The following is a 25,608-nucleotide window of genomic DNA, read 5'->3' as shown; positions in this document are numbered from 1 at the left end:
TCGCTTATACCACTAATATTTATTAAATCAGTTCACTATGAATGAAGGTTTCTGTTATTGCAATGTTTATTGGGTTCAGAGATGGAGAGCACACAACACTGCCACAGGCTCCCATGTCCCTCTCATCATCACCAAGGAAACATGGCATTGTTGTGGGAATCATGCTGTGCGCTGTCCCAGTGGTCTGACTTTCTCATTAGGTTCCTCAGCCCCTGCAGCATTTGTCTTATAAAATGCATCCCAAATGACACCATATTCCCTATATAGTGGACTATCTGGGGAATAGGGTGTCATTTGGGACACAGCCATGGCCAGTGAGATTGTGGAGGGGGAGAGAACCTTTATCTGAGCCTCCAGAAACAGACCTGGGACAGAGGAATATAATTGGGCTTCCCATTGTGAATGTCCTATAGCTGGCCAACATGGAAGCACAATTGTTAAACACTAAGTCGATTAAATGGGTTAGGGAGTATTGCGCTTGCGAGAGGACCACTCTTTTGTAACCAACAAGAAAATACTGTAGCATGTTTAGCACCATATCAGTGGAAATGTAGGCTACGCATCCAGTTTGGTTCAGAAAGCCTGTGTCACCCGATTGCTCTGCGGGGAGCACTCCCCCATCTTCTCCCCTAATCCTGCAGCATTCAACCAACAGCTTAGCCATTTTGAGGTTAAACCACTTACCCCTCCAGATACCCTGCCCCTCACCAGCCTAGCATTGGCACATAACAGGGTAAGAAATCTGGTGTTCACAGTACCAGAGCACCACACAGCTGTTGCAAGGTCAGCACAACTGCTTTGAACACATCTAGTGGGCTCTGGGGACTTCTCATTTTTCTTTGTTCTCCAGCACAATAAGTAAACCTCTGCCTTGGTTAGCCTTTGCCAGTTTGTTCTGAGTTTATACGTACGCATTTATGTAGAATCTGGTAGGTGAGATCAATGTTCCATCATATCAAAAATAACAATTATAGCTTAGCGAGGCAATGGCAGCAGTGTGGTGGTAAGTGGTTGCCATGAGTAACGAGGTTGGTGCCAGTAATGGCAACGGATGTGACAGCGTGGGTCAGAGACTGGTGTGACACCCTGAACAAATGCCATTATCACTTCATAGCAGGTAGAATTGATCTCAAGAGGACTCACGTTGTCAATGAAAAAAGGAGAGGTTGAAACATTTTGTCCCTGCTTTTGGTATCAGGAGACTTAGAGGTGCAAAAAAAAAAGCTCAATGGTTCAGCATATGATGCTTAAAACAATGAACAACAATGCACTCAGTCCAGGAATGATGCTTGGGATCAAAAACCGATTGTGGAGTGCCCTCTATAGGACATACATCGACAGTGCATCTCTCAGTGTTGAGTGCTTGAGAACATTGTCTGACTCTTGCTGAAAGCGCCAATCAATCACAATACAAACATTTGTCAAATTAATTTTATTTTCATACAACTAATAATGAAAAAACATCTTATTTACATACATACTATCATTAAGGCTTGCAAGGGTGTTTCTAAAATGATGGAATTTACTTGTTGACACCACAGCTCTAAATGCCGATGTTCTCACTTGAGGCGGGTCTTCTTGAGCTTGGAGGAATCTCCTGATACTTTGCGCTTGTAGGACGGGGTGGTGCGGCTGACGTCTGCGCCCACTGGCAGACACTGGGCCGCTTGAGGAAGATAGTACATCTCTATTGGTGCAGACGGCTCCTGGACAATAATACAAAATACTTTTCTTAGTGGAGCAACATGTAATATTTTAGACAATTTAGATTCCTTCATGTTTTACAAGAACACTGATTAGAAACACCTAAAATGGCTTGGTACTGCTTCTTACTTTATCATAATCCAAAAAACATCAGTTGCAAGGATGTGAAGAACTAGTACACACAAGAGCCAGACCAGCTAGTCATGGGAGTAATATACACTGCTCAAAAAAATAAAGGGACCGCTTAAACAACACAATGTAACTCCAAGTCAATCACACTTCTGTGAAATCAAACTGTCCACTTAGGAAGCAACACTGATTGATAATACATTTCACATGCTGTTGTGCAAATGGAATAGACAATAGGTGGAAATTATAGGCAATTAGCAAGACACCCCCAATAAAGGACTGGTTCTGCAGGTGGGGACCACAGACCACTTCTCAGTTCCTATGCTTCCTGGCTGATGTTTTGGTCACTTGAATGCTGCCGGTGCTTTCACTCTAGTGGTAGCATGAGACGGAGTCTACAACCCACACAAGTGGCTCAGGTAGTGCAGCTCATCCAGGATGGCACATCATTGCGAGTTGTGGCAAGAAGGTTTGCTGTGTCTTTGTCATCGTAGTGTCCAGATCATGGAGGCGCTACCAGGAGACAGGCCAGTACATCAGGAGACGTGGAGGAGGCCTTAGGAGGGCAACAACCCAGCAGCAGGACCGCTACCTCCGCCTTTGTGCAAGGAGGAGCACTGCCAGAGCCCTGCAAAATGACCTCCAGCAGGCCACAAATGTGCATGTGTCTGCTCAAACAGTCAGAAACAGACTCCATGAGGGTGGTATGAGGGCCCGACGTCCACAGGTGGGGGTTGTGCTTACAGCCCAACACTGTGCAGGACGTTTGGCATTTGCCAGAGAACACCAAGATTGGCAAATTCACCACTGGCGCCCTGTGCTCTTCACAGATGAAAGCAGGTTCACACTGAGCACGTGACAGACGTGACAGAGTCTGGAGACTCCGTGGAGAACGTTCTGCTGCCTGCAACATCCTCCAGTATGACCGATTTGGCGGTGGGTCAGTCATGGTGTGGGGTGGCATTTCTTTGGGGGGCCGCACAGCCCTCCATGTGCTCGCCAGAGGTAGCCTGACTGCCATTAGGTACCGAGATGAGATCATCAGACCCCTTGTGAGACCATATGCTGGTGCGGTTGGCCCTGGGTTCCTCCTAATGTAAGACAATGCTAGACCTCATGTGACTGGAGTGTGTCAGCAGTTCCTGCAAGAGGAAGGCATTGATGCTATGGACTGGTCCGCTCGTTCCCCAGACCTGGATCCAATTGAGCACATCTGGGACATCATGTCTCGCTCCATCCACCAACGCCACGTTGCACCACAGACTGCCCAGGAGTTGGCGGATGCTTTAGTCCAGGTCTGGGAGGAGATCCCTCAGGAGACCATCCGCCAACTCATCAGGAGCATGCCCAGGAGTTGTAGGGAGGTCATACAGGCACGTGGAGGCCACACACACTACTGAGCCTCATTTTGACTTGTTTTAAGGACATTAAGTCAAAGTTGGGTCAGCCTGTAGTGTGGTTTTCCACTTTCATTTTGAGTGCGACTCCAAATCCAGACCTCCATGGGTTGATAAATTTGATTTCCATTGATAATTTGTGTGATTTTGTTGTCAGCACATTCAACTATGTAAAGAAAAAAGTATTTAATAAGAATATTTCATTCATTCAGATCTAGGATGTGTTATTTTAGTGTTCCCTTTATTTTTTTGAGCAGTGTGTGTGTGTATGTATGTGTGTATATATATATATATATATATATATATATATATATATATATATATATATATATATATATATATATATATATATATATATATATATATATATATATATATATATATATATATATATATATATATATATAAATAAATAAATAAACAAACACACATACCTATACACATTTCACCTTTATTTAACCAGGTAGGCCAGTTGAGAACAAGTTCTCATTTACAACTGCAACCTGGCCAAGATAAAGCAAAGCAGTGCGACACAAACTACAGAGTTACATGGAATAAACATATGTACAGTCAATAACACAATAGAAAAGTCTATATCCAGTATGTGCAAATGAAGTAAGATTAGGGAGTAAGGCAATAAAACGGCCACAGTGGCAAAATAATTACAATTTAGCAATTAAACACTGGAGTGATAGATGTGCAAGTAGAGATACTGGGGTGCAAATTAGCAAAAAATAAATAACATCGGGATGAGGTAGTTGGGTGGGCTATTTACAGATGGGCCATGTACAGGTGCAATGATCTGTAAGCTGCTGACAGCTGATGCTTAAAGTTAGTGAGATATGAGTCTCCAGCTTCAGATGATTTTTGCAATTCGTTCCAGTCATTGGCAGCAGAGAACTGGAAGGAAAGGAAGCCAAAGGAGGAGTTGGCTTCGGGGGTGACCAGTGACAAAACAGATGACACTGTGATAGACTGCATCCAATTCGTTGAGTAGAGTGTTGGAGGCTATTTTGTAAATGACATCGCCGAAGTCAAGGATCGGTAGGATAGTCAGTTTTATTAGGGTATGTTTGGCAGCATGAGTGAAGGATGCTTTGTTTTTCGAAATAGGAAGCCAATTCTATATTTAGTTATGGATTGGAGATGCTTAATGTGAGTCTGGAAGGAGCGTTTACAGTCTAACCAGACACCTAGGTATTTGTAGTTGTCCACATATTCTAAGTCAGAACCGTCCAGAGTAGTGATGCTAAACGGGTGGGCAGGTGCGGGCAGCCATAGGTTGAAGAGAATGCATTTAGTTTTACTTGCATTTAGGAGCAGTTGGAGGCCACGTGCCTCTCTAAAATTATTTGTTTTACCCTGGTGAATTTATATTTCTTTGTTACTACTGGTATGTAATTGGAATTTGGGCCCTAGTTGCAGGTGGAAGTGTTACATGGAGAACCTTTAACTGGCCAGGGTGGGTATTATGGAGAAGGTTGATCACATAGTATGGTCACATAGTATGGTTAAATGAAGGCACCGTGCCATTTTATGGATCAAATATTAACCAACTGGATTCACTTTAGACCAGGGGTGTCAAACTAATTTCCATGGAGGACTAGTGCCTGCAGGCTTTTCATTTTTCCTTTTCAATGAAGACAGACATCCAGGTGAGTGAGAGTTCATTACTAATTAGTGACCTTATTTCAATCAATCAAGTACAAGGGAGGAGCGAAAACCTGCAGACACTTGGCCCTCTGTGAAATGAGTTTGACGCGTGCTTTAGACTTTCCCAACATTACTTGTATGGGTGATAACCATGAAACCAGTTTTAAACATGTCTGTAGCAAAGGCCTAAGTCTAGTTTTGGCAAAGGGTCTTATTTTAAATACATTTAAAATTGTTGCCAGAATTTTGTACATTTTCATCCCAAATTCTCATTACTAAAATGCGTCAAGATTAAATTCTCGGGTTAGTTAATTCAATTAAACTTTATTAAAACCCAACTTATTTGAATAAAACAAAATGATGCTGTAGTTTGTCCATAAATCATAAAAAAATTGTATACTGGTTAAAGTTTACATTCAATTATATTTATTATAAATAGAACACTGTGGGCATGTCTCATTAGTTCCTGTAAAACTCCAATTGTTTTCTCTAGAGCAGCTGGTAGGTCGCGACCAGGGAGGTTTTGAATGGATCTCGTGTCTGACTAAATGAAAATAAAATAATAAAATACTCCAGTCTGAACTCAAACCAGGTAGAAATTGTTTAGAAATTATAAATTAACTTACAAAACTTTTTTTTTTTTTTTTAATATAGAGCTATTAGCAGCGCAATTTTGGTTGATTTTGTAGTCTCTAACCATTGAGTTTACTAACATTAATCAAGAATATGGGCAACATTTTATTATTGACAATGAAAGAAGTGGGAATGTTGCAACATTTAATATAGCATAGTTTACAAATTGTATTTTTGTGATGTTAATATTGGGTCGCAACTGAGACAACCTGGTTCAATTTGGGTACCGAGGCAAAACCAGCTGAGAACCACTGGTCAAGAGGAGTAGTCCTTAGATGTGCACAAGTAAATGTATGCGTTAGGGGCCTCCCTTCGAGGCGCAGCGGTCTAAGCCACTGCACTACAGATCCTGGCCCTGTCCGGGGGTGTCCTCGGATGGGGCCAGTGTCTCCTGACCCCTCCTGTCTCAGCCTCCAGTATTTATGCTGCAGTAGTTTGTGTGTCGGGGGGCTAGGGTCAGTTTGTTATATCTGGAGTACTTCTCCTGTCCTATTTGGTGTCCTGTGTGAATTTAAGTGTGCTCTCTCTAATTCTCTCTCTTTCTCTCGGAGGACCTGAGCCCTAGGACCATGCCTCAGGACTACCTGACATGATGACTCCTTGCTGTCCCTAGTCCACCTGGCCGTGCTGCTGCTCCAGTTTCAACTGTTCTGCCTTATTATTATTGGACCATGCTGGTCATTTATGAACATTTGAACATCTTGGCCATGTTCTGTTATAATCTCCACCCGGCATAGCCAGAAGAGGACTGGCCACCCCACATAGCCTGGTTCCGCTCTAGGTTTCTTCCTAGGTTTTGGCCTTTCTAGGGAGTTTTTCCTAGCCACCGTGCTTCTACACCTGCATTGCTTGCTGTTTGGGGTTTTAGGCTGGGTTTCTGTACAGCACTTTGAGATATCAGCTGATGTACGAAGGGCTATATACTAAATTTGATTTGATCCCAGGTTGTGGTGCAGCCGGCCGCGACCGGGAGACCCAATTGGCCCAGCGTCGTCCGGGTTAGGGGATGGTTGTTCTATCGCGCTCTAGCGACTCCTGTGGCGGGCCGGGCGCAATGCACACTGACATGGTCACCAGGTGTACAGTGTTTCCCCCAACACATTGGTGCGGCTGGCCTCTGGGTTAAGCGAGCATTTTGTCAAGAAGCAGTGCGGCTTGGCGGAGTCGTATTTTGGAGGACGCACAGCTCACGACCGTCGTCTCTCCCGAGTCCGTACGGGAGTTGAGGCGATGGGACAAGAAAGTAACTAACAATTCGATATCACAAAATTGGGGAGAAAGAGGTAAAAAATGCCTTCAGAATGAGGTTCTTCTTATCAAAACACCCCTCCCCCTTACCCCACTTGGCCTTCGCATGACTGAATTTAATATTTTCAGTGTCATGTTTAGCTTAGGGCTTTTCATTAGAGCAATGTTAAAAAAAACCCATCTTAGAATGTTGTTTTGCTTTTGGACCTCTACTTGCGTTAGAGAATTGTGAAAATTGTGGTAGAATGCATAATATCTGATCCAAAACAATAATAATTATGAAATAGATAAGTACAGATGCTAATTTCAATGCTTCACGGAAACATGGCACACTCGAGACATGCTATCGGAGTCGGTACAGCCAGCTGGTTTCTTCCCGCATCGCGCCAACAGAAACAAGCATCTTTCTGGTAAGAAGAGGGGCAGGGGGGTATGCCTTATGATTAACGAGACGTGGTGTGATCATAACATACAGGAACCCAAGTCCTTCTGTTCACCTGACTTAGAATTCCTCACAATCAAATGTCGACCTCACTATCTACCAAGAGAATTCTCTTCGATTATAATCACAACCGTATATATTCCCCCCCAAGCAGACGCATCGATGGCCCCGAACGAACTTTGACACTATGTAAACCACATATCCTGAGGCTGCATTCATTGTAGCTGGGGATTTTAACAAGGCTAATCTGAAAACAAGACTCACTAAATTCTATCAGCATATCGATTGTGCGACCAGGGCTGGTAAAACCCTGGATCATTGTTATTCTAACTTACATATAAAGCCCTCCCCCGCCCCCCTTTTGGAAAAGCTGACCACAAATCCATTTTGTTGCTCCCAGCCTATAGACTGAGACTAAAACAGGAAGCTCCCGTGCTCAGGTTTGTTCAACGCTGGTCCGACCAATTGATTCCACGCTTCAAGATTGCTTCTTTCACGTGGATTTGGATATGTTCCGCATTGCGTCAAACAGACGAATTCGCTGATTCGGTGAGCGAGTTCATTAGCAAGTGGATTGGCGATGTCGTACCCACAGCAACTATTAAAACATTCCCAAACCAGAAACAGTGGATTGATGGCAGCATTCGTGCGAAACTGAAAGCGCGAACCACTGCTTTTAACCAGGGCAAGGTGAACGGAAACATGACCGAATACAAACCAGTGTAGCTATTCCCTCCGCAAGGCAATCAAATAAGATAAGCGACAGTATAGAGACAAAGTAGAGTCGCAATTCAATGGCTCAGACACAAGAGGTACGTGGCAGGGTCTACAGTCAATCACGGATTACAAAAAGAAAACCAGCCCTGTCGCAGACCAGCATGTCTTGCTCCTAGACAGACTAAATAACTTCTTTGCTTGCTTTGAGGACTATACAGTGCCACTGACACGGCCCGCTACCAAAACCCGCAGACTCTCCTTCACTGCAGCCGACGTGAGTAAAACATTTAAACGTGTCAACCATCGCAAGGCTGCAGGCCCAGATGGCATGCCCAGCCGCGTCTTCAGAGCATGCGCAGACCAGCTGGCTGGTGTGTTTACGGACATATTCAATCAATCTTTATCCCAGTCTGCTGTTACCACATGCTTCAAGACGGCCACCATTATCCCTGTTCCCAAGAAAGCGAAGGTAACGGAGCTAAACAACTACCTCACCATAGCACTCACTTATGTCATCATGAAGTGCTTTGAGAGACTAGTCAAGGACCATATCCAACCTACCTGACACACTAGACCCACTCCAATTTACTTACCGCCCCAATAGGTCCACAGACGACGCAATCGCAACCACACTGCCCTAACCCATCTGGACAAGAGGAATACCTATGTGAGAATGCTGTTCATCGACTACAGCTCAGCATTTAACACCATAGTACCCTCCAAACTCGTCATTAAGCTTGAGACACCGGGTCTCGACCCTGCCCTGTGCAACTGGGTACTGGACTTCCTGACGGGCCGCCCCCAGGTAGTGAGGGTAGGTAACAACATCTCCACCCCGCTGATCCTCAACACTGGGGCCCTACAAGGGTGCGTTCTGAGCCCTCTCCTGTACTCCCTGTTCACCCACGACTATGTGGCCATGCACGCCTCCAACTCAATCATCAAGTTTGCGGACGACACTACAGTGGTAGGCTTGATTACCAACAACAACGAGACGGCCTACAGGGAGGAGGTGAGGGCCCTGGAAAATAACGTCACACTCAGCGCCAACAAAACAAAGGAGATGATCGTGGACTTCAGGAAACAGCAGAGGGAACACCCCCCTATCCACATCGACGGGACAGTCGTGGAGAGGGTAGTAAGTTAAGTTCCTCGGCGTACACATCACGGACAAACTGAATTTGTCCACCCACACAGACTGCGTTGTGAAGAAGGCGCAGCAGCGCCTCTTCAACCTCAGGAGGCTGAAGAAATTTGGCTTGTGACCAAAAGCACAAACTTTTACAGAGCTTTTACAGAGCTTGAGAGGATCTGGAGAGAAGAATGGGAGAAACTGCCCAAATACAGGTGTACCAAGCTTGTATCATCATACCCAGGAAGGCTCGAGGCTGTAATCGCTGCCGAAGGACCTTCAACAAAATACTGAGTAATGGGTCTGAATACTTATGTAAATGTGATATTTCAGTTTTCGCTTTGTCATTATGGGGTATTGTGTGTGGAGATTGATGAGGGGAAAAAAAGTAATCAATTTTAGAATAAGGCTGTAACAAAATGTGGAGAAAGTTGAGGGGTGTAAATACTTTCCCGAATGCACTGTATGTGTGGGGTACAGGGATGAGGTAGTTATTAAAACATTGCATACAGAATCCATGCAACGTATGGTAGTTACGCACATTTTTACAACTGAAATTATTTTGGCTTGCCATTACAAAGGGGTTGAATACTTACCGCAAGACATTTCAGCTTTTTGTTTTTAATAAATTTATAAAAACAATTCCACTTTGACATTATGGGGAACTGTGTGTAAGTCAGTGACAAAAAATCTCAATTGAACCCATTTTAAATTCAGGCGGTAACAAAATGTGGAAAAAGTCAAGGGGTGGGAATACTTTCTGAAGGCACTATAAACTGCCTTTAAAGCAGTCAGACACACATTCCCTTCAACATAATGTCCCTTTATGAGGCAGTTTTGTGCTTTAGTTACAGTCCCACCAACCTGAATGAGGTAATCTGCGATGAACTCTGGCTTCAGACATTTGACTCCCTGGGACATGGCTTCTGGCACATCCACCCGGAAGTCTCCTGGCTTCAACCGGCTGAATTCTGCAAACAGGTGCGTGGTTCCCTTGTACAGAGATGGAGAGGGACTGGGGAGAACCTGGAGAGTGGGTTAGAGAGAAGAGAGAAAGAGGGTGGATGGCGTAACATCCAGAGGTGTACACGTTGTCAATATCAACAAAGTATGGAGGAGATGGGAAGTTTATATCATAAGCTTTCTCCATACTAAGGAACAGTAAGTGAAGACTGAGGTGCAGTATGACAGAGTAAAGGCCCACTAAGTCTGTATTAAAACATTTTTATATGGGCACGTCTTGCTTATAACACCGTTCACGTCAATTGCGAAATACAGTCCTGCCGCAATCAATTCTTTATTCAGAACAGGATTGATTTGAGTCTTTCTATATGCGAAAATATAAATTATTATCTGGAACACTGCCAAAGCTCTTAGACTTACCCAGAAACGCTTATAGCTGTAATCGCTGCCAAAGGTGATTCTAACATGTATTGACTCATGGGTGTGAATGCTTACGGAAATTAGACATTTCATTTTCAATCAAATTTGCTAAAATTTCTAAAAACATTTTCACTTTGTCATTATGGGGTATTGTGTGTAGATGGCTGAAAAAAGAAATACATTTGAATCCATTTTGAATTCAGGATGTAACAAAATGTAGATTAAGTCAACGGGTATGAATACTGAACATCAGTCTCCAGCTTATATCTCCTCAAAACTTTTGTCAATGTATATGATAGGCTACATTAATGTAGCCTTATCCTATAACGCAGACTAGTTTTTGATTTCCTACAGAAAGGATTTGAATCCAAGGCAAGGTTTTTATACGTTTTTTTGAAAAGGAGAAATGTGATTTGCTTAAGTGTCAGATGGGTTGCAGGCGGCTTTGATTGATAGGTCCTTTTAGGTGGGTGGGTATGCGTGAATTAGCTACTAATTCTCTATGTCCATCCATAAAGTTTCAAAGGCCTAGCCTATCTGGACTTCATCCTTTAAAATCAAATACAGTGGGGCAAAAAAGTATTTAATCAGCCACCAATTGTGCAAGTTCTCCCACTTAAAAAGATGAGGCCTGTAATTTTCATCATAGGTACACTTCAACTATGACAGACAAAATGAGAAGAAGAAAAAATGCAGAAAATCACATTGTAGGATTTTTAATGAATTTATTTGCAAATGGTGGAAAATAAGTATTTGGTCACCTACAAACAAGCAAGATTTCTGGCTCTCACAGACCTCTTCTTTAAGAGGCTCCTCTGTCCTCCACTCGTTACCTGTATTAATGGCACCTGTTTGAACTTGTCATCAGTATAAAAGACACCCGTCCACAACCTCAAACAGTCATACTCCAAACTCCACTATGGCCAAGACCAAAGAGCTGTCAAAGGACACCAGAAACAAAATTGTAGACCTGCAACAAGCTGGGAAGACTGAATCTGCAATAGGTAAGCAGTTTGGTTTTAAGAAATCAACTGTGGGAGCAATTATTAGGAAATGGAAGACATACAAGACCACTGATAATCTCCCTCGATCTGGGGCTCCACGCATGATCTCACCCCGTGGGGTCAAAATGATCACAAGAACGGTGAGCAAAAATCCCAGAACCACACGGGGGGACCTAGTGAATGACCTGCAGAGAGCTGGGACCAAAGTAACAAAGCCTACCATCAGTAACACACTACGCCGCCAGGGACTCAAATCCTGCAGTGCCAGACATGTCCCCCTGCTTAAGCCAGTACATGTCCAGGCCTGTCTGAAGTTTGCTAGAGAGCATTTGGATGATCCAGAAGAAGATTGGGAGAATATCATATGGTCAGATGAAACCAAAATATAACTTTTTGGTAAAAACTCAACTCGTCGTGTTTGGAAGACAAAGAATGCTGAGTTGCATCCAAAGAACACCATACCTAATGTGAAGCATGGGGGAGGAAACATCATGCTTTTGGGCTGTTTTTCTGCAAAGGGACCAGGACGACTGATCCGTGTAAAGGAAAGAATGAATGGGGCCATGTATCGTGAGATTTTGAGTGAAAACCTCCTTCCATCAGCAAGGGCATTGAAGATGAAACGTGGCTAGGTCTTTCAGCATGACAATGATCCCAAACATACCGCCCGGGCAACGAAGGAGTGGCTTTGTAAGGAGCATTTCAAGGTCCTGGAGTGGCCTAGCCAGTCTCCAGATGTCAACCCCATAGAAAATTTTTGGAGGGAGTTGAAAGTCCATATTGCCAAGCAACAGCCCCAAAACATTACTGCTCTAGAGGAGATCTGCATGGAGGAATGGGCCAAAATACCAGCAACAGTGTGTGAAAACCTTGTGAAGACTTACAGATAACGTTTGACCTCTGTTATATACCCTTTGTTGGCAATGACAAAGTATTGAGATAAACTTTTGTTATTGACCAAATACTTATTTTCCACCATAATTTGCAAATAAATTCATTAAAAATCCTACAATGTGATTTTCTGGATTTTTTTTCTCATTTTGTCTGTCATAGTTGAAGTGTACCTATGATGAAAATTACAGGTCTCATCTTTTTAAGTGGGAGAACTTGCACAATTGGTGGCTGACTAAATACTTTTTTGCCCCACTGTAGACAGAAAACTGTAGGCAGCAAGCGTCATGTTGGTCAGTATATGTGTGAGGAATGACGACATGTGCCAGTTTTCAGTTTCCTCGCTTATTAAATGGGGTGCAACTGAATGAAATGTAGCCAAGGTCCTTTTCTGATTCATCCTATCCTAATATTGTCAAAAGCATATTATTTTTCCAGTAGTATATTATTTTTCTCTGATCTGAGGTTAAAAAAATGAGGTCCTAAGAAATGCTCCTCTGTGACATGACAGGATTAAATGTAAAAAAAAAAAATATGATTTTCTAAATTTGCAGTGAGTTTCTAGCCCAAGAGAGGGTATTTTCTTGCTCCCACGTCACCGCGAATCTCATAACGTTTGAACATCAAAGTTGATCAAATGTTTTTTTGCTGTCATCGGGTAGAACTTCATATAAAAAAAACAGAAATGTGCAGTTTTCACATATGTTGACACTGGTATTGTGCTGGAGAAAATGACAATTAAAAGTTGAGTTGCCCTTTAAGAGCATTGTTGGTACCTTTGCTCCACCAGACTGCAGTAGTCGTCTGAACCCTGACTCTCTGGTCTGGTCGATGTTTAGCATGACGGTCCAACCGCTGAACGCTCCCTCCAGGTTGTTCTGGTCCTGCAGGTTCCTCCTCCAGCGCATGGCAGCCAATGCCAGCCTCTTCTGATGGGAGCTGATGGAGGGTAGGGCATCCAGGATGGAGCTACTGCCCCACTCGTACGCATCCTCCTGGAACACACAGTATGTACACCCTCTCCATTAAATTCAAGAAGAATAAACAAGATGTCTTTTTTAATTGAGCTGCCCCTTCTTGGATAGGTCTCTCTTGCGAAAGATATCTTCTGACCTCATTGGGACTTCCTGGTTAAATAAAGATTACATCCAAAAAGATGGCGCTATGAGTCTGTGGAGGCATGTTGTGGTGGTCTGATGCAGATCCTGACCTGGATAAAGTGTCCCACGGAGCGACAGGCCTCCAGGTAGGAACGGTGCAGGATCCACTTCCCAGAGGCCATGGCTGCCAGGTACTTCTCATTCCTCAGGGGGCTCCCCACGATGATGTGGGAACAGCTGGGGTCAAAGCACTGTTTGTCCAGCACCACACCCCCTACAGGAACACAGACATGTTGAGTCAGACGAGACAGACAAATGCAATAGGGGGACTGACAAACAGGACGACAGACCGTCTCAGAAGAGAAAGAAACAAGATATTTTAAGACCACTGCAAATAAAAAAGTAGGCAACGGGGTGAGTACCCAATGCACCCTTTTCCCTATATGGTGCACTAGTTTGAACCAGAACCCTATGGGCCCTGGTTAAAGTGGTACACTATACATTAGGGTGTCAATTTGAGGCTACTTTAGATTTTGGTCACTAAAGCAGACGCTCTTATCCAGAGCAACTTACAGTAGTGGGTACATACATTTTTATACTGGTCCCCTGGGGCGAAATCGAACCCACAACCCAGGTGTTGAAAGTGCCATGCTCTACCAACTGAGCCACACGGGAGCACATATGTACCAAAGAGACGGTAAAGATGGCATCTAGTTAGTTAGGTGGTCAGGGAGGAGGACCGAGACTCACCCAGCTCCTCTATGAGGGCGCTGTAGTCTATCCTCTCCTGGGGGTTGAGGGAGGAGAGCTGGAACCGAGGAGGCTCCTTCTCCGCCTCACTCTCCTCATCCATCTGTTGACAGCACAGCCTTTTTAGCATCACAGTACACAACCGTGACGCAAAGTAACGATTCACATCTAAACATTTACTTATAATATCACCTTACAAGAGGGAGGGAGGGTGAGTGTGGTTACCTGTGGCTCTGGGGGAACGGGGGGGTTGGCGAGGGGGAAGGCGATGCTGGGGGCTTTAGGGGTGAGGAGGTCAGGCTCCTCACCTGGCACAGTCATCACTCTCTCACCCATCTGCTGGTCAATCACGTCACACACCACTGAATAGGAGGGAGAACATTTCAAAGGTAAATATTTGGCAAAACAATAATAAGAATCTGTTGCTGCAGGTGCATTGGCATATATATAACAAGACTGAAACTGAATTTTCGAAGTCTATTGCACTCTTTTTAAATCCTTTGAAACTTATGCAACACTTGAGTGTGATTGAAGATAGGGGACTACTTTTTTAATTCCCCCCCCCTCACCCATTTCCACCATTTCAGAGTCGGTCATGGAGTCCCGAAGTGTGTTTCCGGCATTGTCAGAGTAGGATAGGGGTGCTGCTAGAGGTACAGCCAAGGACTCAGAGTGCTGGGAGGGGCTGCCAGGCCATTGCAGGTTGTCAGCCAGCTTGGCCCTCTCCTCCCGGGCCGTTGGGTCATCCCACACGATCTGCTCACTCTGAGACGGCTCTGTGTTCAGGTCCATTGCTGCCTGACGAGACATCCTGAATCACACCAAAGGAGGGAGACCGAGAGAGTTAGCCGCTTTTCACACTGTAAAGACACGGATGTACATGCCTTATTTAAATGGCAAACAAAGACATTTACATGAATAAACATGCAATGAAATTAAAGCACAAATTAAACTCAGTCAAGTAAAATCTAAACCTATGCAGTGCAGAGGATTTTGAAAACCAAAATGTCTGGACACAGATCTGGTCATTGGCATAGGGAAACTGAATAGTGAAGGTTAATTGAAGATTATTTTGACGTCTCGCAGCCCCCTGGTCTGTTGGGGTCTCATACCGCAGTGCTTCCAGAGTGCGTCGGGCGTTTGCGTTGCGGCCAGGGGTATGGGGATGAGAGTCAGTCCCCCCGGAGCCCAGGCGGGCTGAAGAGCGCCTGCTGGTGGTCTTCTTGGTGGCTGACATGATCTCCTGCAGCTGCCTCTGGAGCTTCTCCCTCATCTCCAGGGTCTCTGACAGGTCTGGAAGACAGAGACGGTCAGAGGATGAGGGGAATGAAAGAAAGTGAAGTGTGTATGTATGTGTGTGTTTTGGGGACCTGCACTCACGGGATATTCAATTGAAACTTCACTTTTTATCAGTCAACAGCCTCATTCGGTATGAACCAGGAGGGTCCATAATTACAAACTCTTGCTTAGACCACAGGTTTAAAGCTTTTAGAACTTTGCAAGCTGTTAGCTATTCCGATTGGAAAACATGTCACAAGGAGGACCTGAGTCCTAGGACCATGCCCCAGGACTACCTGGCATGATGGCTCCTTGCTGTCCCCAGTCCACCTGGCCGTGCTGCTGCTCCAGTTTCAACTGTTCTGCCTGCGGCTATGGAACCCTGACCTGTTCACCGGACGTGCTACCTGTCTCAGACCTGCTGTTTTCAACTCTCTAGAGACAGCGGGAGTGGTAGAGATACTCTTAATGATCGGCTATGAAAAGCCAACTGACATTTACTCCTGAGGTGCTGACTTGTTGTACCCTCGACAACTACTGTGATTATTATTATTTGACCATGCTGGTCATTTATGAACATTTGAACATCTTGGCCATGTTCGGTTATAATCTCCACCCGGCACAGACAGAAGAGGACTGGCCACCCCTCATAGCCTGGTTCCTCTAGGTTTCTTCCTAGGTTTTGGCCTTTCTAGGGAGTTTTTCCTTTTAGGCTGGGTTTCTGTACAGCACTTTGAGATATCAGCTTATGTAAGAAGGGCTATATAAATACATTTGATTTGACAATTAGCCATCTTGGTACTATAAAAGAAAAGAAAAAAGAATCACCCACTGAAAGTAGACTTGGTTGTTCATGGTCAGACGTAATCAAAAACGTTTCAATAAAATAACCCTTACCAAAAGTGAAACGGCACAATCTGCTAGTCAAAGTAACTAAACCTCATGTTGGAACTACTAGTCAAATAGAACAGTTTAGCGAGCCTAGCATCTGGTATTTTTCGCAGTTTGCAGCAAGGGTTCAAAATCTCAGAGGATCTCTTTTTTGTACTTTGAAATGTAGAAGTTACACTTACTGTGTTGGTGTGTTGAGAAGGGAAGCGCAGCCAGCACCTGGAAGATTAATGAGGAGCTGCTTCTATCGCCAGCCTCGTAGACAAACACACTGCTAATATTCATACTACATAGTCCTGTACATTTAAATGTACGTTTTATATGCATCATTATATGTTGTACTTCAACGCATGCGTAATTTACTTGAGGACCAGCAGTAGTTTTTTCCCAACAAAACTAAAAGTTTGTCACAAGGGGTCTTGAACCCGCACTTCACTAAGATTCCATTTATACCACCTTAATGGAGGATGGCAAATGACAGTGATAGCAGAGATAGAAGAGGAAGTGAGACGTCCCACTCATTTTTCCTGGTTCATATAGTCAACGAACTAAGCAGACCAGACACAGCTACTATCGCATTGGTGTCTATGGGAGAGCTACCCCTTAAGCAGATTGGTACTGGGATAATTTTAAAACGTCTGGAGTACGACATTAATTTATCCACCATCTTTTATGACAGTAATGGAGGGTAAATTAGAGCTATTTGACAAAGACCATGAGACACTTATTTTACTTAACAATAAACTAATATAAAACTGACATTTTGTATAATTGTCCGCCATCTTTTTCTTTAAAAGCACATGGACGTGTGTGAAACAGATTTTTTTGTTCATTAGCTGTTTTCTAAAAGGTTCATACCAGTGGTCTCAGCAAGAGTTCATTAGTCTGGACCCGGAACGTTTCAATTCAAAGCACTTGAGCTACGGTACAGAAGGGCAGACCAGTGGATCATCAGTGTATAAGAGCCCCACCTTTCTTCTCTGCATTGTCCCGGCCCTGCTCTTGATCAGTCTCTCCACTGACGTGATGGGAGGTTGTGGCGTCTTCTACGGCATTATCTTCAGGCTGAGGGGGACAAGGTTATGATGTGAAGCTTTGAACTGACAGTTTCCCTGCACCATTTTCCAGACACTCAAACCATTGAACAAATATACAGGGGCCTTAAGTATCAAGCATCTCAGAGTAGTAGTGCTGATTTAGGATCAGTTTTGCCTTTTAGAACACATTGAATAAGATTTTTTAGGGGGGGGTACATTTTACCCCTTTTTTGTGATATCCAATTGGTAGTTACAGCCTTGTCCCATCATTCCTGTACGGACTCGGGAGAGGCGAAGGTCCTAAATCAGCACTCCTACGCAAAGATGCTCAATACAGCCCCATATCTAGAGTGAGCGGTTTCTGTAAGGAATGTACCCTGTTCTCTTGGGCCTCAGTGAGGTCTCTGAGTTTTGTGGTGCGGGTGGCAGGGGGTGACCTCTGGCTACTGTCAGGAGGCACCTGGCTGAGGTTCAGGCTCATCTTGGGGTTGTAGGTGAACGGGTAGAGAGACTCCGACACGTGCCTCTGATCCTCAGCACACTGGAGACAGACAACATCAACGAGTCAGTACTGAGCGCGCACACACAAAACCACACAGACAAACTACAGCAACACTTTTGTGACTGTTACATCTGATATAAGAATGGAGCGTGCCTGTCGTATACTTCATGCAAGTACATTTGTGTTTATGTGTGTAATGAAAACCTTCCGTACCGCCTGAAGCCAGTGCTGGGACACAACATGCACCCCTCTCTCCTTCAAAGCCCTGTACTCCCGCGTGTTGTCCCCCACACGACCCTGGTAGATGTAGTGCGTCACGGTGTCGTCACACGACCACCTGGACCCCATACACACACACACACACACACAGAGTATTGGATCATAGAGGGACATGCATCATTAATGGCAAGTTTTGTGACTGGCATTACTAACATTGTAGACATAGTTGCGAGCATGTTGAGTTGAGGGGAGTACCTGAAGTCAGCTCCCAATGAGGCAGCGATGCCGTTGAGCTCCCGCTGCTTCTTGCTCAGTTTCTTACTCACACAGATCACCACACCAGTCAGGGCAGCAGCCTCCTCCTCCACCTAAAAGCAAACAAACAAACGTCACACAGGCATTTAAGAAACTGTGTACATCAAAACAAATGTATTTATAAAGCCCTTCTTACATCAGCTGATATCTCAATGTGCTGTACAGAAACCCAGCCTAAAACCCCAAAAAGCAAGCAATGCAGGTGTAGAAGCACGGTGGCTAGGAAAAACTCCCTAGAAAGGCCAAAACCTAGGAAGAAACCTAGAGAGGAACCAGGCTATGAGGGGTGGCCAGTCCTCTTCTGGCTGTGCCGGGTAGAGATTATAACAGAACATGGCCAAGATGTTCAAATGTTCATAAATTACCAGCATGGTCAAATAACCACCACAGTAGTTGTCGAGGGTACAACAAGTCAGCACCTCAGGAGTAAATGTCAGTTACATGGGCTTGTGAGTGTATGAACTTGGCTGTGAAGGCTGTAGGGTGTGTTCTGTACCGCTCTGTGTGTCTCCTTGCTGAGCTGGGGGCTGGCTGAGAGGGCCTGGAGGTCAGGGTCGTTGCTGCGGGTGCTGTTGGCCAGGGCCACCTTCAGGTTCCTCCCGATGACCACGGACAGCGGGGTCACGACCTTCTGACTCGGCTGTGACCTGCCCCCTGGTGTGTCCAACGCTGCTAACGCAGCCTGGAATATCATACAAGTACATAGTTTCAAGATGTGTTATTACAATTTATAAACTGAGCACTGAATTCTGATTGTACCACGGCTATCAGCCAATCAGACCGTATACCACGTATTTTTTACTGCCCTAATTACGTTGGTAACCAGTTTATCATAGCAATAATTCACCTCAGGAATTTGTGGTATATGGCCAATATAACATGGCTAAGGGCTGTTCTTTGGCACGACACAACCGCGGAGTTGGCCATACACCCCCCCCGTGCCTTATTGCTTAAATAATACTCAACTAGGGCTGTGGTGGTTATGACCTTTCGTCAGCTGGTGATTGTCATGCAAATAACTGCCGGCCTCCGGGTAATTGATAGTTAATAAAAAAAAAGTGGCATTTCTAAATGTTGAACTTCATATTAATCTCCAGCAACACCACAACATCAACATGAGAAAATTGCATGTTTCTAGGTTTTGTAACAAAACATAAAGAAATGGAATGTAAGTGTTTCCAATGACATCAACCAATAAATGTTGTATTTATTATGGATTCCACTTGGCAGCAGTTACTCTTCCTTAAGGCAGGTATACATTTTTTTTTAAACAATACAATACATTCACAACATTAAGTGTGCGCCCTCAGGGCCCTACTCCACTACCACATATAACAAGGCAGGTTCTACAGGCCATAGTTTTGTGACACCTGCACTACGGTTCTGTCGTGTGGTCAGGAGCCACAAAGAGGGACTAAGGAAAATTGCAATTGGCTCAGAACTGGGAAGCACACCTGACCGTTGGAGAGCAAACAATAATATGCATGTCAATCTCTCCAGGCTTAACGTGGAGCAATTTCCAAATGCCTGACGGTACCTCGTTTATCTGTACAAACAATACTATGCAAGTATAAAGACCCTGGGACCACACAGCCGTCATACCGCTCAGGAAGGAAACGTGTTCTGTCTCCTAGAGATGAACGTTCTTTGGTGCGAAAAGTGCAAATCAATCCCAGAACAGCAAAGAAACTTGTGAAGATGCTGGAAGAAACAGGTACAAAAGTATCTATCCACAGTAAAACAAGTCCTATATCAACATAACCTGAAAGGCCTCTCAGCAAGGAAGAAGCCACTGCTCCAAAACCGCCATAAAAAAAGCCAGACTACGGTTTGCAACTGCACATGGGGACAAAGATAGTAATTTTTTGAGAAATGTCCTCTGGTCTGATGAAACAAAAATAGAACTGTTTGGCCATAATGACCATCTTTATGTTTGGAGGAAAAGGGGGCTTACAAGCCGAAGAACAACACCATCCCAACCGTGAAGCACGGGGGTGGCAGCATCATGTTGTGGGGGTGCTTTGCTGCAGGAGGGACTGGTGCACTTCACAAAATAGATGTCATCATGAGGATGGAAAATTATGTGGAGATATTGAAGCAACATCTCAAGACATCAGTCAGGAAGTTAATGTGCTTAATTTTAATAATTGAGAAATAAATATAGCAGCATGAGAAAGCTAGAATCCTCTTAAAAAGCAGCCAGTCAAAACTCTGTTTCGACACGAGATTGGGCTTATAAGAACACATTTCAATAGGCTATGTGCTTTCCAGCCGCATTCAAGGGCGCTGAGTATTAGGCCATTAGCGATTGGCTGCTAGCAAGTTTGGTAAGGTACTAACGACCATCAGCGGCATTAGAGCAGTTTGGGAGAAGCCTAATGCCACTTAATATAATGTTTACATATCCTACATTACTCATCTCATATGTATATGTATATACTCTATATCTACTGCATCTTTATGTAATACATGTATCACTAGCCACTAAACTATGCCACTTTGTTTACATACTATACATTACTCATCTCATATGTATATACTGTACTCGATACCATCTACTGCATCTTGCCTATGCCGTTCTGTACCATCACTCATTCATATATCTTTATGTACATCCCTTTACACTTGTGTGTATAAGGTAGTAGTAGTGGAATTGTTAGGTTAGATTACTCGTTGGTTATTACTGCATTGTCGGAACTAGAAGCACAAGCATTTCGCTACACTCGCATTAACATCTACTGTGTAATTTGATTTAGTTACTATGACTCAGTCAGGTGGAATTTGATGCGGTCATGACTCGTGACTGCCGGTGTGACGGTAATACGGTCACCCAATGCTCAACATTATTCCGTCAATTAGTTGCAGACCCCCCCCTCCTTTGCCCTCAGAACAGCCTTAATTCATTGGGGCATGGACTACACAAGGTGTTGAAAGTGTTCCACAGGGATGCTGACCCATGTTGACTCAAATGCTTCCCACGGTTGTGTCAAGTTGGCTGGATGTCCTTTGGGTGGTGGACCGTTCTTGATACACATGGTAAACTGTTGAGCATGAAAAACCCAGCAGCGTTGCAGTTCTTGACACAAACCAGCGCACCTAGCACCCACTGCATTACCTGCTGTTCAAAAGACACTTTAAAAAAAAAAATATTTTTATTTTACCTTTATTTAAACAGGCAAGTCAGTTAAGAACAAATTCTTATTTTCAATGACGGCCAAGGAACAGGAACAGTGGGTTAACTGCCTGTTCAGGGGCAGAACGACAGATTTGTACCTTGTCAGCTCGGGGGTTTGAACTTGCAACGCTCTAACCACTAGGCTACCCTGCCGCCCCAACAAATGTTGTCTTGCCCATTCACCCTATGAAGGGCACACATACACAATCCATGTCTCAAATGTATCAAGGCTTAAAAATCCTTCTTTAACCAATCTTCTCCCCTTCATCTGCACTGCTGAAGTGGATTTAACAAGTGACATCAATACGTGATGATAGCTTTCACCTGATCATTCTGTCACAGTAAAAGCAGGTGTTCTTAAAGTTGTGTATACTATTGAGACAAGTGAATCTTACCTTGACATTGAAGGTGGGTCTGAAGAGCTGGTCTCGGCAGAGGAAGCGGGAGGGGGTGTCCAACGGCAGCGCTGGGGATTCTTTCTGCCCCCCTGCTTTCCTGTCCCCCTCTTGACCTCCCGGTGTGGTACAGTCCTTGTCTTGCTGGCCCTGGTCCAGCACGGAGCGGAACACCTTACTCTGGAAACGGCGCGTGTCCAGGGGGGTGACGGCCGCCCCGCTCTGGGGGCCCAGCAGGGGAATCTCTGGGGACTTGTTACGGGCTGGGGGAGGGGGCATGGATTGCTTCTGCGAACCCCCCACAAAACTCTCCTCTTCTCTCTCTGGAGAACAGAGGGAATACATACACTGATTCAGATGGTGAAATCTATCATATACAGCAGAGCATAAACTGTTTGTGCAAAAAACTCATCCCCTCGCAATAAATGAAATGCTAGGCTTTCACTGGCCCAGAAATGACTAAAACGTCATTCATTCCCCCCACTGATGCAGGCATTAAATTAAAATCCATTCAAGAAGTGTCTGATAGCGAGGCAGACTGACCTGGAGAACGGGGCAAATCCACCAGGTATCGCCCCTCTTCTGCCTTCCGGCCCGTCCTGGCAGACTCCAGCACCCAGCGCAGGGTGACGGCGGGTAGCCCCCACTTTTCGGCCGCCTGGTACTTGGTGCCCTCTGGGCTCTGCAGAACCAGGTGGGTACTAGCCAGCATGCCCCTCCTCTGATTGGCCATGCGCACAAAGTAGTCCTGGACACTGTCCGGAGGATGGATATATGGAAAGGAGAGAAGGTATTAAGACAAGAGAAACTACGCTCAAATACGGCAAAAGGTTCTTGTTGCAGGCTTTCAGTTTGACGGATAAGCCACAAGGATATTTTGTTCTCAGTGCAATCCATGTCTGTTTGTGACAAGGGACTAGTATATCCAGTGTGTGTGTGACTGAGTAGGATGCATAACTAACATTAGAATTTAAAAAAAACAAAGCATTTATCTGAAAAGTTTTGCAGCTGTATTTGCTGCTAATGGTGTCTTCATCAAGAATCGACTTAGGAGTTCCCTAAGGTCTCATTGGAAAGGTTGGATCCGCCTACGGCCCATATGAAAATGTGCAGTCCTTTGATGCAAGTGTGTCCATTATATCACAATTATCTCTTAAAAACAAACCATTCAAACACTAAATATAACAGAATGCTGGAACATACTCTGTCCATATGAACATGTGTACAATGTGGCCCTTCATCTTAGCAACCGCTGTACTTGAACTATAGCCTTGATATTATTTTATTTATTATTTTTAACTTCAGCTGGTGCCATTTATCTACTATGCAACCTGTTTACTACAAGAGCAAACTGTGTCCTTCCTCGTGTGTGTGTGTGTGTGTGAGTGTGGTGGTTACCTGGCTCCCAGGTGTTTGGCTAGCTCTACCAGGGACTCCCTCTCTGCCCCGGTGAACTGGCTGACTGAGAGGACACAGTCTCTGAGAGGGGAGCGGCCCTCCATCACTGACACAGGGCTGAAAAAGGGGTGGGAGCCCAGCTCTAACACACACTGCTGCTCCACACACATGGCCTACACAAAGACACATTGATTAAAACGCACACAATATGGGTTAATGAAGAATCACACACACTTGGCCTGAAGAGCCCACCCACACCAAAGACATCAAAAACATGGAGCCAGAATGTTTGTCAACTTTCCCTCTCTTACCAGCCAGGTATCAGTGGCCACCTCGTCCACAGTGGCCTCCACCTCGCAGCCCAGCAGGGGCACCACAGCGTAGTCAGCCACGGCCCGGGTGCGCCCCACCAGGACCTTCCCACAGTTCTCCGTCACCAGCATGGAGAGCTGGGCCTCCGCCTCTGCCCCAAAGCCCACCAGGAGGAAGCGTTTCCCCGCAAATAGGCCCGCCTCACTGGCCTCCTGCAGGGTGGTGTCAGCTCCGGCCCCAACTTCGGCTATAGTAGAAGCCTGGCCTGGGGCTGAGACCCAGGGCTCTGGTGCTATAGAGCTCTGCCTCCTGTGGATGCTGCTGTCAGCTGGTAGAGGCATCTCCACTGGGGTTGGAGGAGAGAAATAGCAGATGAAGAAAGGAAGTTAGGAGGATATGATGGTGGTACATGGTACCTGGGATTGCAGGTGACCGTGCTGTGACCCCTTTGAGTTGTGGTCTTGCTGCTACACAGAGGAGCTCCTCCCTTACCCACTGTCTGGTCGTCATCCATGTACTGAGAGAGCATGTCCTCCTCGGCCTTCCTGTGTCGAGGGGTAGCTGGTTCGTGGACAAGGGGGGCAGCCGAGGTGGTGGAGGAGGGACGAGAAGCGGAGGTGCGGGGGGCAGGCATGGCCATGGTTGAAGGGGCGGGGGGCAGACAAGCCGGGTGGTGGTAGTCCCCCTCAGAGAGCAGGCTGCCTCTGGAGAAGCTGTCCAGCAGCCACTGCACCGTCACGACATGGGGCCTGGGGGAGAGATCAGAAAGATGGGATCACGTCAAGGCACATTGATGTGTGCACATTAATGGAATTTTGCAAACCTATCTACAGGGCTTGGATCCAAGACTGCTTTCCTGCATCTATATCCGTCAGTGGAGGCTGCTAAGGGGAGGACGGCTCATAATAATGGCTGGAATGGAGCAAATGGAATGGCATCAAACACATGGACACCATTCCACCGATTACGCTCCAGCCATTACCACGAGCCCGTCCTCCTCAATTAAACGGTGCCACCAACTTTGTGATATCCGTACTTGAACAAATTATGGTTTAAATGACAAAGCTTATCAACCGAAGTGTAATATGCAACAGCTGAATGTGTCTAACAGCAGCTCTGTGGTCCTGACTGACCTGTGTGTGGCTTTGGCCAGGAAGGTCTTGGTTTCCTGGTCAGTCTCTCCCATGACCACGTGGGTGAGCTCCTCGCTGGGTTGGTTGAAGTGCAGGCCCCCGGCCATGTTGACCAAGCGACGCAGCTTCTCCAGCCTCATCCCTGGCAGCCCACACAGGTACAGCTACAGGGGAAGATAGTGGAAATTCAACTTGCGCTTTCTAAAAGCCAAAGTGGCTTTACAATAAGAAACCGTAAGGAATAAAGATCCAAAAGGTATATGACATGTCTAAGTGAACAGAATTGAACTTCTGGTTAGCACATTTCTATAAGGCCTCAGTGAGGAAAGTAACATGTGATTACTCCATAGAGAGGGGGGGGGGGGGGGGAATCACAGAATTCAATCGATTTTTTGTATTCTAATGGGGAGTTATAGGATCTCCAGCAAGTGGCTCATATCAAGATATAGTGCTGAAAAGACCTCCTACTGACCTTGCAGCCGTCCAGCAAGTCGTCTGCGGGGCCGACTGTGATGTCCAGAGCATCGATAGGGTCTGGTGTGTCCAGCCGGCTGAGCGTGGCATTGGTCAAGGCCGTGTCATTCACCGTCATGCTGCTGTTCACAGAAATGTGGCTCAAGCCCAGTAGAGACGCACTCTCTGTAGGAAAACAACAAATTACCTCATTGTGACCAGGGGCTATTTCTACGCGCTTTGAAGCATTATAATATGGATATTTGCAGCATGTGTGTTTTTATGTAGTGGCAAGAAAAAGTATGTGAAGCCTTTGG

The 25,608-nt window shown here is 45.2% G+C and overlaps 1 protein-coding gene across 1 annotated transcript in view; it reads right to left on the bottom strand.

Moving 5' to 3' along the window:
- Positions 1–1,417: 1,417 nt before the first annotated feature.
- Positions 1,418–25,608, bottom strand: part of LOC139367143 (DNA topoisomerase II binding protein 1) — a 35,127-nt gene continuing 10,936 nt past the window's right edge. The window contains exons 8-27 of the mRNA XM_071105218.1: positions 25,311–25,477; positions 24,839–25,002; positions 24,198–24,454; positions 23,705–24,051; positions 23,394–23,566; positions 22,539–22,750; positions 21,996–22,318; positions 18,922–19,107; positions 18,366–18,478; positions 18,105–18,228; positions 17,766–17,930; positions 17,324–17,417; positions 15,296–15,476; positions 14,753–14,994; positions 14,409–14,545; positions 14,184–14,286; positions 13,544–13,707; positions 13,110–13,328; positions 9,920–10,081; positions 1,418–1,706 (exon numbers count right to left, since the gene is read on the bottom strand). Coding sequence (XP_070961319.1) covers positions 1,560–1,706; positions 9,920–10,081; positions 13,110–13,328; positions 13,544–13,707; positions 14,184–14,286; positions 14,409–14,545; positions 14,753–14,994; positions 15,296–15,476; positions 17,324–17,417; positions 17,766–17,930; positions 18,105–18,228; positions 18,366–18,478; positions 18,922–19,107; positions 21,996–22,318; positions 22,539–22,750; positions 23,394–23,566; positions 23,705–24,051; positions 24,198–24,454; positions 24,839–25,002; positions 25,311–25,477 — 3,680 coding nt within the window. The 3' untranslated portion in view covers positions 1,418–1,559. The remainder of the gene's footprint in view (positions 1,707–9,919; positions 10,082–13,109; positions 13,329–13,543; positions 13,708–14,183; positions 14,287–14,408; positions 14,546–14,752; positions 14,995–15,295; positions 15,477–17,323; positions 17,418–17,765; positions 17,931–18,104; positions 18,229–18,365; positions 18,479–18,921; positions 19,108–21,995; positions 22,319–22,538; positions 22,751–23,393; positions 23,567–23,704; positions 24,052–24,197; positions 24,455–24,838; positions 25,003–25,310; positions 25,478–25,608) is intronic.

Source organism: Oncorhynchus clarkii, chromosome 15 (assembly GCF_045791955.1).
Source record: "Oncorhynchus clarkii lewisi isolate Uvic-CL-2024 chromosome 15, UVic_Ocla_1.0, whole genome shotgun sequence".
Taxonomy (NCBI): domain Eukaryota; kingdom Metazoa; phylum Chordata; class Actinopteri; order Salmoniformes; family Salmonidae; genus Oncorhynchus; species Oncorhynchus clarkii.
Note: the sequence above shows the minus strand (reverse complement) of the source record. Positions and strands in the feature narration are given on the sequence as shown.